The sequence below is a fragment of the Crocuta crocuta genome, unplaced genomic scaffold (genome assembly GCF_008692635.1).
Source record: "Crocuta crocuta isolate KB4526 unplaced genomic scaffold, BGI_CrCroc_1.0 scaffold127, whole genome shotgun sequence".
Lineage (NCBI taxonomy): Eukaryota > Metazoa > Chordata > Mammalia > Carnivora > Hyaenidae > Crocuta > Crocuta crocuta.
The window spans coordinates 5482682-5496158 of NW_027532008.1; the positions used below are offsets into that span (position 1 = coordinate 5482682).

Sequence of the window (13477 nt, forward strand, 5' to 3'; positions counted from 1 at the left end):
TCCTCTTGGATTTAAGAAATACCCTTGCGGTATTCGCTGTAAATGGCCGTCATGTCTGCAGATCACCCTCAAATAATACATGGGGAAAAATGTGGTAAATATGATTTGGGGATTCTGGGTGAAAGAAACCAGGGGTTTCTTGCAGCTTTGGAACTCTGAAATTGTCAAACTGAAGTTAAAATAACCTGAGGGAGACATGTACCTAGCAGATCTAAAACAGCTCACCCGGGGCGCCTGGGTAGCTCAGTCGGTTAAGCGTCTGACTTCGGCTCAGGTCATGATCTCCCTGTTCGTGGGTTTGAGCCCCGCCTTAGGCTGTGCTGACAGCTTAGAGCCTGGAGCCTGTCTTCAGATTCTGTGTCTCCCTCTCTCTGACCCTCCCCTGCTGTGCTGTCTCTATCTCTCTATCAAAAATAAATAAAACATTAAAAAATAAAACAGAGCTCACCCTATAAATCTCAAGCTTGCTCTCTGCCCTCCCCCCCCCCCACTTTTTTCCAACAGAACTTCCCCAGGATAGTGCTCACTTGCCTCCAGTTGCCCACACCCTGTTGAGGAGATTAGCTAATTACCACACCTAGCAGGTATTAGCTCACTCAAACCTCAGCATCCCTGTGGAGGCAGATAGTATTGTTTTCCCATTTTACAGATGAGCAAGGCACACAGAAGTTTAGTAACTTTTATAGACACAATATTTAAGTCAGGCTATTTAACACCAGAGTCCTGTTCTAGGATCTGATGAACTTGGCTGGGGCCAAAAGCTGTCCTAGACTTTTCCCTTTACACCTTTTCCTCCCTGTGACCCCAGCTCTCTGGTTCTTGCACGAGTCAGGCACCAGAAGGAAGGTGAGGGGTAGAATTAGACCGAGCACTCCACCTGCTTCCTTTATGCTTGCAACATCAAGGTCAGTAGAGGCGGGGGCAAAAAGACTTGGTGTGCTTTACTCCCTCAAACTCATCAGCAAAAAGGTGACTGCATTAGCAGGGGGCAGGGTTAAGATAATTAAGGCAAGAGGAGAGTAAGTCCAAGGCTTCTCCTGGAGCCGTTCTTTTCCAGCTGTGGCTGCTCCTGGCCCAGAAAGGCCTGAAGTAGCTGTCACCACTCACTTCCTGGCCGCTTTCATGGCAGACTTGGTGACTTTGCCACCAGTCGCTGCTTTTTTCTCCACAGCCTTGATGACCCCAACAGCCACCGTCTGTCTCATGTCACGCACAGCGAAGCGACCTAGAACACAGGACATGAAACAAATGGGGAATGTTACAAGGGCACGAGCTAGGACACTTGCTCAGGAGGTCAAGTAAGTAATACTCTAAATTATACATATGAGTGCATTTAATTCTCCAAGCTCATAGATCTCAGATCTACTTTATAGTTGGGAAAGCTGGGGCAAAGGTCGCTTTGCTGTGATGGTTGAAAACCCAGAAAGTCTCACACCAACACTTAAGTTCTTAGCCACTGGATTGTCCCATTTCCCTAAGTAGAGGTCACTGGAAAACTTTGCTTTTGGTGCAACTCACCAGCCTACCATACTGATGCTCCCAGCCTCCAATCAGCTAGCACTCTCTCCGTGCCCGCCACAACTACCCACAGGGTGGCTTTCCTTTACATCCAACTGTGAATCTGGCAGATGCTTCTCCTGGGGGAGGGGAGTTCTTGAATGTTCCTCTGACTTCAGGTCATGGAGAGAAAGGCTTTGGCATCTGGCTTCAACCTCATAGTATTTTTGGCTGAGACAGGAAGTACTAAACCAGTTTGTAAGATTTCATGTGGCAGCCTCTGTGGCTCACCTCTAAAATTAGCCTTTTCAAATTCACACCCTGGGAGACCCTGAAGGCTGGGACTTGTTTGTTTATAAGTCTCTGTCATCTAGCACAGACTAGGCACTATATAAAAGTGCCTTCCCTCCCCCCCCCATATATTTGAGATCAGAACATTCTAGGTTAATGTTCAAACCTAGCCATGCATACTATACTTGGGGAATCTAAGAAACAGACAGCTAGGCTGCAGCTTTGACCAGGTGAATCTATCACCTGAGTCTCTGGGTTTAGTGGGGTCCATCAGTGGTTCTGATTATCTACCAGGTTTGAAAACCACTGCACTGGAGAAGAAGATGGAAAAAGAAAATCCCTAATAATCTCTGCTTTATTCACCTTGTCTGGATCACAGGGTCTTAAATTGATATGCATCTCGATTACCCGGGGATATTGTTAAACTGCAAACTTGAGTTCAGCAGGTCTGGGTGGGGCCTGAGGCTCTGCATGTCTAACTACCTCCTAGGGGATGCCCGTGCTACTAGTGCACGGACCATACTTTGAGTAGCAGGGCTCTAAAGTGGCCCCTGTTGAGGCGCCTGGGTGGCTCAGTCAGTTAAGCGTCTGACTTTGGCTCAGGTCATGATTTCATGGTTCGTGGGTTCGAGCCCCGTGTCAGGCTCTGTGCTGACAGCTCAGAGCCTGGAGCCTGTTTTTAGACTCTGTGTCTCCCTGTCTCTCTGACCTTCCCCTGCTCATGCTGTCTCTCTCAGAAGTAAATAAAACATTAAAAGAAATAATTTAAAGTGGCCCCTGCCTTGCTGTATGACACTGGACAAAAACCATTTTCCTTTTTTCTGAGCCCCTCTAACCTGGAACTCAGGTCCTTCTAACCAGGTTTTGTAACCTGGCTTGGGTGTGACACATTGGCTAACTGGCTCCCTGGAGCCAGGAGGAGGACAGGGCAGCCCCAGTAGCCAGGACTTACCAAGGGGTGGGTACTCTGAGAAGCTTTCCACGCACATGGGCTTTCGTGGAATCATCTGAACAATGGCTGAGTCCCCAGACTTTAGGGATTTGGGATTATCTTCCAGCTTCTTGCCTGAGCGCCTGTCGATCTTCTCCCTGAGCTCTGCAAACTTACAAGCGATGTGGGCCGTGTGGCAGTCCAGAACTGGGGAGTAGCCAGCTGCAATGTTGCCAGGGTGGTTGAGAATGATCACCTGGAACCCAGGGTGGGATGGGAGGGGATTAGCCAAGCATCCTCCAAAGGAGGTGGCCCTAACCGGCCAAGGGGTCAGGCACCTTGAACACATTTTAAGTTACAGTAAGCATTTGAACATTATATAGAGTATACCAAGTTCTGTGCTAAGTAGATCGCATGCATTCAGATCCAATTCTCACAGCACAGAACCTGAGTAATTTGCTCACAATGAAATAGCAGGGAAGTGGCAGAGCTGGGGATGAGTGCCACTAAAACCTACACGTGTGTATGTTATTTATGTACTACTTTCCCCACCATTTAGAAAATGCATTGTGATAGCAGCTAATGTGTTAGGTGACCTATTGGCCTCAGGTGAGCTGTTTTACATATAACCCCCTCCTTTAATGTTCCCAAGCTGACTGCAAGGTAGCACCAGCTTCCACGTGCACAAGAATGTGCCAGACATTGCGGCCAGAACACCCTTCACATTCTAACTCTGGGCCAAGGAGACCCCTGAGAGCTCTAACATACAGATTCCCAGGTTCCACCCGTCTACTGAATCACTCCCCAGAGCCACTGAGAAGAGTGTTAGGAATCTGCATTAAAAAATTTTTTTAGTGAGGGGTGCGCCTGGGTGGCTCAGTTAAGCTTCTGACTTCGGCTCAAGTCATGATCTCATGATCTCACGGTTTGGGAGTTTGAGCCTCGCATCAGGCTCAGTGTTGACAGCTCGGGGCCTGGAGCCTGCTTCAGATTCTCTGTGCCCCTCTCTCTCTGCCCCTTCCCTCACTCATGCTCTGTCTCTGTGTATCTCTCAAAAATAAATAAAAACATTAAAAAAATTTTTTAATGTTTATTTTTGAGAGAGAGTGCACACGAGTGCGCATGTCAACTCAAGCAAGAGAAGGGCAGGCAGAGAGGACAGAGGGTCTGTAGTGGGCCCTGTGCTCATAGCAGTGAGCCAGTGGATATCGTGACCTGAACTTGAATCCTCAGCTCAACTGACCAAGCCACCCAGGTGCCCCAGGAGTCTACATTTTTGAAACACCTGCCAGTTGATTCTAATCTACCTGGTTTGAAAACAACTGCTTTGAGACATCAAGACCATACTGGGGAAGCTAAGAGCAGCAAAGTGCATTGTTTTGTTCAAGGTCAAAGTAGCAAATAAGCTGCAGTCAGGATCCTAACCTGGACAGTTGGACTGTACCTACACTGCAGGCCAAGAGCCCAGTATGGAGCATATGCTCAGTGACCACTTCCTGAACAACCCAGTGGGCCATTCTGCTCATAGGACAATGTAGCTGTTTCAGGAGGATACCCCTTAAATGGTCCTCCTCACCTGGGAGACGAAGTTCTCCACCTCTGCAGGTGGGTCATTCTTGCTGTCTCCTGCCACGTAGCCCCTCCTGATGTCCTTCACCGACACATTCTTCACATTGAAGCCCACGTTGTCTCCGGGCAGGGCCTCAGCCAGGGGCTCATGGTGCATCTCTACAGACTTGACCTCCGTGGTGATGTTGCAGGGGGCAAAGGTCACCACCATGCCTGGCCTAAGGAAGCCTGTTTCCACCCGGCCCACGGGCACAGTGCCGATGCCTGGGGAACAAAGCAGCCACAGCTGTCAGCAGCCAGACTTCCATGAGCCCCCACCCCCAACACAGCATGTGCTCACCCCCAATCTTATATACGTCCTGCAGGGGTAGCCGCAGGGGCTTGTTCACAGGCCGGGCAGGGGGCATGATGGAGTCCAGTGCTTCTAGCAGGGTCATGCCCACCATGTTTCCTTCCTTCCTGGTGATCTTCCAGCCTCTGAACCAGGACATCTGGGAAAGCCACCAAATGTGCAGCTCACTTAGCTTGAGGGAGCCTGTCCCAGGTGCCAAACTGGTTTTAACATAGGACTTCAAGCAATTTTTTTTAATGCATTCTGAGCCTCAGCTTCTTCATCTATGAAACCTATCACCACCTACCTTGCAGGTTCAAGTAAAGACACAAAAGACCACATGCAATCCACCAAGCACAATGTTTGACATGTACTACACACATACTAAATGGTGGCAGTTGCTCTAAATCTTGCAGTTGTTGCCCGACTTGAGCCAGTATTTTTAGGAAGTAGAGATTCCTAGAGCCTGATTAGTTCTTGGGTCTCATTCCATCTGCTCATTCCACTGATGGGGAAACAAAGGAGCAGAGAAACACAGCAGAGTTAACTAAACATCAGCAGTGCGAATGAAGGTAAGACTCAAATACTCTAACACTTACAGTTTCTGAAGACTACACTTTCCCCAACATTAGGTCAGGGCAGCGTTATTGAGTGTGAAGCCTTCTAAGAGGATAACCATAAGTATAACAGTACCTTGTATGCATGCCTTTTAAGCAGACACTTTATTTACTTCTCTAAAAACCCTGGCCAAAGCACATCAGAAACATCATCTTTGCCTTCAGAAATGTATCAGTTAACTGGAAATCCAGGACAGAAGAGGTACAGAGCCAAGAAGGTTGACGAGAGGGCCCGAGTGACCAGTCATCAAGTGACAGAGCTGGTCAGTGTGTGACCTTAGGTCAGACAAAGTGTTGGAATCCCAGTCACATTTCTCCTTTCCAGCCATAGACCCTTGAGAAAATCTCTAGGCTTTGGAATCTCAGTCTACCATCAGTGTCAAAGCAATAGCAGCCTCTACCTATTGGTTAAAGTCAGGACATGGGTGAGGTGCCCTGGCCCTGAGGTCACACACAACAAGAGATCAGTCCTTAGTGAGAGTCTCGAAAGAGAGAGGAATAGGGACTACCATGGGTAAAAGGGTTGGTAAGGGGGATCGGGGATGGCTTTGGTGCGTAGGGAAGAGGGCTCTAGTAAAGTAAGTCCTCTTCCCTGAAGAAGTATAGCTGTGGAGCACAGAAGCCACACACAGCACATCTTGCCTAATGGACACAAAAATTGGTGACCCAAGGAAGAAAGCTACAATTTCAATTAATACTCAACTCTAGTAAGCAGGGGGATGGGGTGGAAGGGAAGCAGGAGGCTTTGAAGAACTGTAATATGCATTTTTATATAAATAATTCAAACATAAAAAAAGGAACACTCCCTCTTTTTACAGAGGGGATAAATGAGGGTCAAAAGTAGGTTGCCCAATGCCCAAAGGAGAAGTTGATAATGGGGCCAACTCCTCATTCAAACAGAGCCACATCAGTTAGGATAATCTCTTCTATTAGTTTGATGAATTTGGCAACTAACTTGGCTCTGTGCCAACTCAGCGGCCCACATAAGCTTAGGAGGGGAGCATCATCCCTATCTTAAAAGTGGGGAAACTGAGGTCTCCATGTCACAGGTATTTAAGAGTGGAGGCTAAATCCTAAATCTACTATTCAGTCCACTGACTGCACTTTATTCTTTTAGCGCCTAGAACATACTAGATGCCTAATAAATGCCCAAAGGGACAGGAGGATAAAATCCCCTTATTTCACAAGCTGAACTATGTGCTAATTACTTGGGAAACGGGCATCAAAGCTTCTGGTTTCTGTTCTGGAGTTATTTTAGAAGCGCCCCCCTTCACCACCCAACAGAGAGGAGCTCTCTCATACCATGCTCCCTCACCCTTAAGTNCAGCATGCAAATGTTGAAGTACCATCCAAGTGGACACACTGCCAAGGGTGGTTCTAATCTTTCCTAAGGACAATTGGGCAATAGGTGTCAGAAGACTCTAAAATGCCTCCCCTTTGTTGCAGTAGGAACTTATTCTGATTAAATTATCGAGGACACATGCAAAGATTTATCAAGATGCTTATGGAGGTATTCAATAAAACCAAAAACCATATTCTTGGAAGCTGGTGACCTTGGGCTATTATTTAACTACACTGTGTCCCAGTTTTCTTATTTTTCATGGGAATAAAATGCCTTCTTTGTGGGGTTGTGTACAGGTAAAGTGTTTAGTCTGGGGTCTGGCACATAGTAATTTCTCTACCATTTTCATTTAATAATGAATATGGCTAAACTACTGTACCTCTGATCTGCAATATAAAACACCCACTAAGTATTTAACAGGTTTAAATGGCAAAGAAAATTATAAAAATAAAGAGTTTCTAGAAAATTACATACAGTTTGAATCCAGATGTGAATACCTGGAAAGAATTGCACGAAAATTAGGTTATCTATAAGCCATGGGATTGCAGCTAATACTTCATGTCTGCATGAAAGGCTCATTGTAAAAATGTTAGACATCACTTTTATAATCAGAAAAAGGTTATGCTATGTACATGTGGAGGAAAAGGCTAAGAATCCTCAAGTCAATTATAGAAAAGGTAGGCTTTAGATAGTAAAGTAGCTAGTGATAGATAGCAGTTAGCATTTGAGCACCAACTGTATGCATGAACTCATGTGGAGTCTCTTAGTTTTTACAGTCTCTGGAAAGGAGTCCTTAGGCCAAGAGTATTAATTCCTCCCTAACCCCTTTACTGTGGGCAAGGGAGAAAGCTGGGGCTTGAACCCAGGTCTGATACCAGAGTTAGACTTCCTTTGTAGGGAGACACTTATTTAAGAATTTTAAACTTGGGGCGCCTGGATGGCTCAGTTGGTTAAGCCTCCGACTTTGGCTCAGGTCATGATCTCACAGTTTGTGGGTTCATGCCCCACATCAGGCTCTGTGCTGACAGCTAGCTCAGAGCCTGGAGCCTGCTTCAGATGCTGTGTCTCCCTCTCTCTGCCCCTTCCCTTCTCATGCTTTGTCTGTCTCAGTCTCTCAAAAATGAATAAACATTAAAAAAAAAAAAAGAATTTTAAACCCTGTTAGGTCCCAGGATCCATGAGCACAGTGACTGTATCTTAAACACATTTATATTGCCCCCACACTTCCTAACCTGCCTCGAGAGGTAGCTTAGATGCTGTGAGCATGGGCTAGAATTCTAGACTCTGCTGGCACTGCTCAACAGAACTTTCTACAATGATGGAAATATTCTGTCCTAACTTCTAACTTCACTGTCCAATATGGTAGCCCCGTGTTTCTTGGGCACTTGAAATGTAGCTAATACAACTAGGCAACTGAAATGATTTTGTTTGGCTTAACTTTAATAATTTAATAGCCACACGTAACTACTACATTATACAACGCAACTCTGTGCTTACTAGTTGTATAGTCTTGAGTAATCTCCTTTTTATCTGTATCACATTATGTAACCGATGGGGAAGGAGACCCTGTACAGTGATTGGCCCATAAGCGTGCTAAAAATCCTGGGTATTCTAGGAGAAGCACAAAGATTTGAGTGGGAATGTTGCATTTAATTGGCCCTGTCCCAGTCAGCTCTCACCTTGTTGCTGGGTTCTATCATGTTGTCCCCATGCCAGCCCGAGATGGGCACAAAGGCGACAGCCTCAGAGTTGTAACCGATCTTCTTGATATAGGCCTTCACCTCCTTGCTGATCTCCTCAAAGCGTGCACTACTGTAAGGAGGCTCTGTGATGTCCATCTTGTTGATGGCCACGATGAGCTGCTTCACACCCAGCGTGTAGGCCAGCAGTACATGCTCCCGGGTCTGCCCATTCTTGGAGATGCCAGACTCAAACTCACCTACACCACTTGCCACAATCAGCACAGCACAGTCTGCCTAGCCCAGGTGACAGAGGGAAGAAGGCTCAGCTCAGACTTAGCCTGGGACACCCATGCCCACCCCCAAAGCAGAGCCAAGGCAACTCTGGGGATACCTGTGAGGTGCCTGTGATCATGTTCTTGATGAAGTCACGGTGACCTGGGGCATCAATGATGGTGATGTAGTATTTCTTGGTCTCAAACTTCCACAGGGAGATGTCAATGGTGATGCCACGTTCGCGCTCTGCCTTCAGCTTGTCCAGTACCCAGGCATACTTGAAGGAGCCTTTGCCCACCTAGCCCAGGAATTGGAGGAAGACCCCAGGGTCACCCCTATATCCAAAGCAGCCCATCAACCCAGAAGGAAGTTCCCAAATGAGTTGAGAGTCAGAGGGATGGGAACAGGGCAGTCAGTGTATGGAGATGCCTTTGAATTTTTCAAAACAATAGAATTTTATTACTTATATAGTTAATGTTTTTCTTTCAGAGCAGGCTTTTAAAGTCAGAGTGACCCAGGACCAAATGATAGAGTGCCTCGGCAGGCGTGTGGACCACTGGCACACAGTCAGCAAGCCCTCAGTCATAGCAAACACAGAACTAATGCTGATCATGGACGTGGTGCTGTTTTAAGCACTTGGCATGGGTTATCTCATTTAATCTCCCAACAACTTAGTGATGTTTTATTATCTTCATCTTGCTGATAAAGTAATAGAGAAATTAACTGACTGGCCCAAGATCATATAATGAATACACGGTAGAGTCAGGATTTGAACCAAAGCATCAGACCCAAGTTCAGACTCTCAACCACTATCTTCTGTTAAATGTTGAATCAGTATCTATGACTGATAATTACTCATGGCACCTGGAGAAGTTGAGCTTCTTTCAGCACTGGTAAAAATGAGACTTCCTAAAGGTGGCAGCATATTCAAGTTAGCATGCTTGTTCAGGGAGTACTCTACCACTTGCCAGCTCAGGGGACCTGGGCATCTGTTCATTTCAGCTCTAATTAGAGGGTAGAGTAGAGAACAAGAAAGACCAGAGACCAAGTGGCTTCCCCCAAGAAAACTAATTAGATTATTAAAAGATAGAAATAGAACCCAGGTGTCTTAACCTTTGCCACTGTAGGAACTTCTGTTCAATAAAGTCTGTTATAGTTTAGAATATTCATTAGATAAGCAGCTATCAAGGGGTGGTCTAGAGACCCCAATATCTTTTAGAGTTTGCAAGGTCAAAACTGGTATTTATAATACGAAGGTATTATTTGCCTCCTCCCAACTCCTCCCCCCCAATTCTCACACCAGTGTGTAGTGTTTTCTAGAGGTTACAGGACAACAGACTGATTGCAGAAGATGAGAATCCAGGTGCCTTCTATTAAACCAGACATTAAAGATATCAGCAGAAATGTAAAACAATGCCACCCTCAAGACTTTTTGTTTTGGAAAAAGTTATTTTTCATACACAAAAAGTGTGAACTTATGTTAATATATAAGGAGTTTATTACTATTATTTTTAAGTGACTTAAGTGGGGGTTTTTTTGTTTTTTGTTTTTTGTTTTTTGAGAGAGAGAGCACATGCACACAAATGGGAGAGAGAGAATCCCAACCAGGCTCCATACTCAGCTTGGAGCCCGACACAGGGCTCGATCCCATAACCCTGGGATCACGACTTGAGTGGAAATTAAGAGTCAGACACTCAACCGACTGAGCCACCCAGGCGCCCCAATGAATTAAGGATTTTTAAAACCTTAGTTTTAAATTTGAATATCATAAATATGTAATTTACGTAAGTAAACTCTTTGTGGTGACTTTAAAAATGTAAAGGTTTTTTTTAAAATATTTCTACAATGTTCATTTATTATTGGGAGACCGAGCATGAGCATGGGAGGGGCAGAGAGAGGGGGAGACATAGAATGTGAAGCCAGCTCCAGGCTCTGAGCTGTCAGCACAGAGCCCTACGAGGGGCTCAAACTCACAAACTGANACTTATGTTAATATATAAGGAGTTTATTACTATTATTTTTAAGTGACTTAAGTGGGGGTTTTTTTGTTTTTTGTTTTTTGTTTTTTGAGAGAGAGAGCACATGCACACAAATGGGAGAGAGAGAATCCCAACCAGGCTCCATACTCAGCTTGGAGCCCGACACAGGGCTCGATCCCATAACCCTGGGATCACGACTTGAGTGGAAATTAAGAGTCAGACACTCAACCGACTGAGCCACCCAGGCGCCCCAATGAATTAAGGATTTTTAAAACCTTAGTTTTAAATTTGAATATCATAAATATGTAATTTACATAAGTAAACTCTTTGTGGTGCCTTTAAAAATGTAAAGGTTTTTTTTTAAATATTTCTACAATGTTCATTTATTATTGAGAGACCGAGCATGAGCATGGGAGGGGCAGAGAGAGGGGGAGACATAGAATGTGAAGCCAGCTCCAGGCTCTGAGCTGTCAGCACAGAGCCCTACGAGGGGCTCAAACTCACAAACTGAGATCATGACCTGAGCTGAAGTTGGGTGGTCAACAAACTGAGCCAGCCAGGTGCCCTATAAAGGGTTCTTGAGACCAGAAAGTTTGAAAACCACCGCATTAGATCATTTGTTTTTTCCATAACCTTGGTAATGCTTTTGCCATATTGGCTGTGGACCAGTCTCCTTTTCAAAACTCTGAAGCTTTTCATAGCAGCCCCTGCCACATAAGCACCCCCACAACAATTCCAACTATACCCGAGGAAGCCAAGATGAGGAAAATAGCTGATGGCACTGATTTATGACCTGTTGGTTTCTCTTTTCCATCTATTTATACCTTTGCAGCAGCTGGTTCTAGACTGTTCCCATCTTGTTTGATGCTTCTTCAACTCTAAGGTTTTCCACCCACCTCCCTGGGTCTCCCTTCTCATTCCCCTGCATGGGCTATTCCTCCCCTCATTCCAGGACTCCATCACTTCACTCTTTCCCAAAGCGTGTACCCAGCTCACCCCCGTGGTTTAGTCTTCAACCTGGGTTTCCATCTTGAGCTCCAGACTCCACTATTCAGCTGCCCTCCTGGACATCACCGTAGAAAGCCTGTGGACACCTCAAATCTCACACATCTAGACCAGCTCTGCTCCTGGTATTCACTGATCTTCCAGTTTCCAAAGCCAGAAACTTGGGGTCACTCTCAACACATCTTACTCCCTTCCCCCCTCCCCTCCAGCAAACTCCTAAGTTCTGTGGATTCCCCAACTCTCTAAGTCCCCCGGACTCCATCCATTACTCTCCATGCCCACTGCTGCCACCTGAGCCCAGGCCACTATCCTTGCTTCTGTGGTCAGGAGCGACAGCCTCCCATCTGGCTTCCTAGCCCCCAGCGTCATTCGCCCCACGCTGCAGCCAGTGTGCTCTTTCTAAAAAGATCTTGTCTGATTCTGGTCACTCCCATCCTTGAAATCCTTTCTTGGCTGCAGGGAAAGTGGCCAGGCTCTTTCACAGGGCACCCAAGGCCTGCATCCCCTGTCCTACTAGGCAACGACTCTCCATCTCAGGGTTCTACACCTGCTGTTCAATCTCCTGGTGGCTCACGACACCCGCCCCATTTCCTCCACGCTCAGAGGAGGTCCCTTCCTCGGGGACGCCTTCGGGGGCCTCTCAGGACGTGCTCATTGTTCCTGACCTGGGCTCCTACAGCACCCGTGTGACAAGAAGGTGTGTGACCAGCGGTTTCTGGGGCGCAAGGCTTGCTATGTTCACCATTGTATTCAAGGCTCTAAAGTTCATGCCAGATGCAGGGCAAATAAATCCTTTCTCCTCTTTTAAGTGGCAGCTTTATCTCCTTAGATACAGCGTGATGGCATCTGTGTCACACGAAGTTTTAAACCTTGGCACCATCCTCAGGAACGTCCTTTAACCCTTTTGAGCCTCCTTTGTCTCACCTGGAAGATGGCAGCCACACCACCTCCCTGACACGATTGAGCAGGAAAGCACCTAGCAGCCCAGCAGGTGCTCAGCAGAGGTGAGTGGTCTCCTCCCCCTCAAGGAGGCACCCCTCCCAGGGAAACCAAGGCTGGGAAGCGGAGCAGGGAGGCTAGACGGAGCAGCCTTACCTCTGCGGCCTCCTTCTCAAACCTTTCGATGGTCCTCTTGTCGATGCCCCCACATTTGTAGATGAGGTGCCCTGTCGTGGTGGACTTGCCCGAGTCCACATGGCCGATGACCACGATGTTGATGTGGGTCTTCTCTTTGCCCATGCTGGGAGCTGCTCAGAGAGGACGGGCGTGCTCAGTGCCTGAACTGACCGCCGCCTGCCCCAGACTCACCTTCCTTGGGACTGGGCCAGCTCTGCTGGCAGAGGGTGAGGCAGAAGAGCAAATCAGCTGGCCAAGAGGGCAAAGAGGGGGGCCTTCCCAGCACCTCTCACCTGAGGGTGCTCCGGTCTCTCCGCCAGCCCCAAGGAGGACGTGCCTACCTCCAGAGCCAGGAGGAGCCCCTTGTACCTCCTCACACCCAGAACAGACCAACCAGGGCACTGGGGCCCCACCTTCTTTTACAGAGGACATCTCCGGCCCGCCCCTCAAGTCCCTTGTCCCTATTGGCTTCCGCCACTGTCTGGGATGCATGGAAAACCACACACCCATCTCACAGGGGGTGGGTTCTCCCTCTCCAGCTGGGAGGAGGATGAGCCTGCTGCCTACCAAAAGGAAGCTTCTCTGGGCTTTGACATGCTGATTGATACCCCCTTCCTACCACCTCCAGGGCCAGGCTGGGCACTAGGAAGTGGGCCAGGGGTCAAAGGCAGGCCTGGGATGGGAGGTGGTCCCCAGATTTGCTGCCCCTGGGTAATCAGGTCTATGTGTTTGGGCGGTGGGGGAGGGTGTACAGGAAAGGGTGGGGAAGAGAAGGAGCAAGTGGCTGGAGTGCTAGTGTTTTACATACCGGCCTCCTGAATCTTCCTGGGCCACAAGAACCACG

General features: G+C 47.3%; 1 protein-coding gene across 1 annotated transcript; it reads right to left on the minus strand.

The window, feature by feature from the left end:
- Window positions 1–1103: 1103 nt before the first annotated feature.
- Window positions 1104–12756, minus strand: LOC144241226 (elongation factor 1-alpha, somatic form-like). Its single transcript, XM_077775738.1, has 7 exons — window positions 12613–12756; window positions 8652–8831; window positions 8258–8554; window positions 4629–4779; window positions 4296–4552; window positions 2741–2975; window positions 1104–1225 (listed from the first exon to the last, which is right to left on the minus strand). Exons 1-7 carry the CDS (start codon window positions 12754–12756, stop codon window positions 1104–1106), a joined length of 1386 nt encoding a protein of 461 aa, XP_077631864.1.
- Window positions 12757–13477: the final 721 nt, after the last annotated feature.

Coding starts and splice junctions, on each gene's coding strand:
- LOC144241226 (XM_077775738.1), bottom strand. CDS start 12,756: ATGGGCAAAGAGAAGACCCACATCAACATCGTGGTCATCGGCCATGTG. Junction 8,832..12,612: donor TTGAGAAGGAGGCCGCAGAG/GTAAGGCTGCTC, acceptor TTCCTGGGCTAG/GTGGGCAAAGGCTCCTTCAA. Junction 4,780..8,257: donor TGATAGAACCCAGCAACAAG/GTGAGAGCTGAC, acceptor TGGCTTTCCCAG/ATGTCCTGGTTCAGAGGCTG.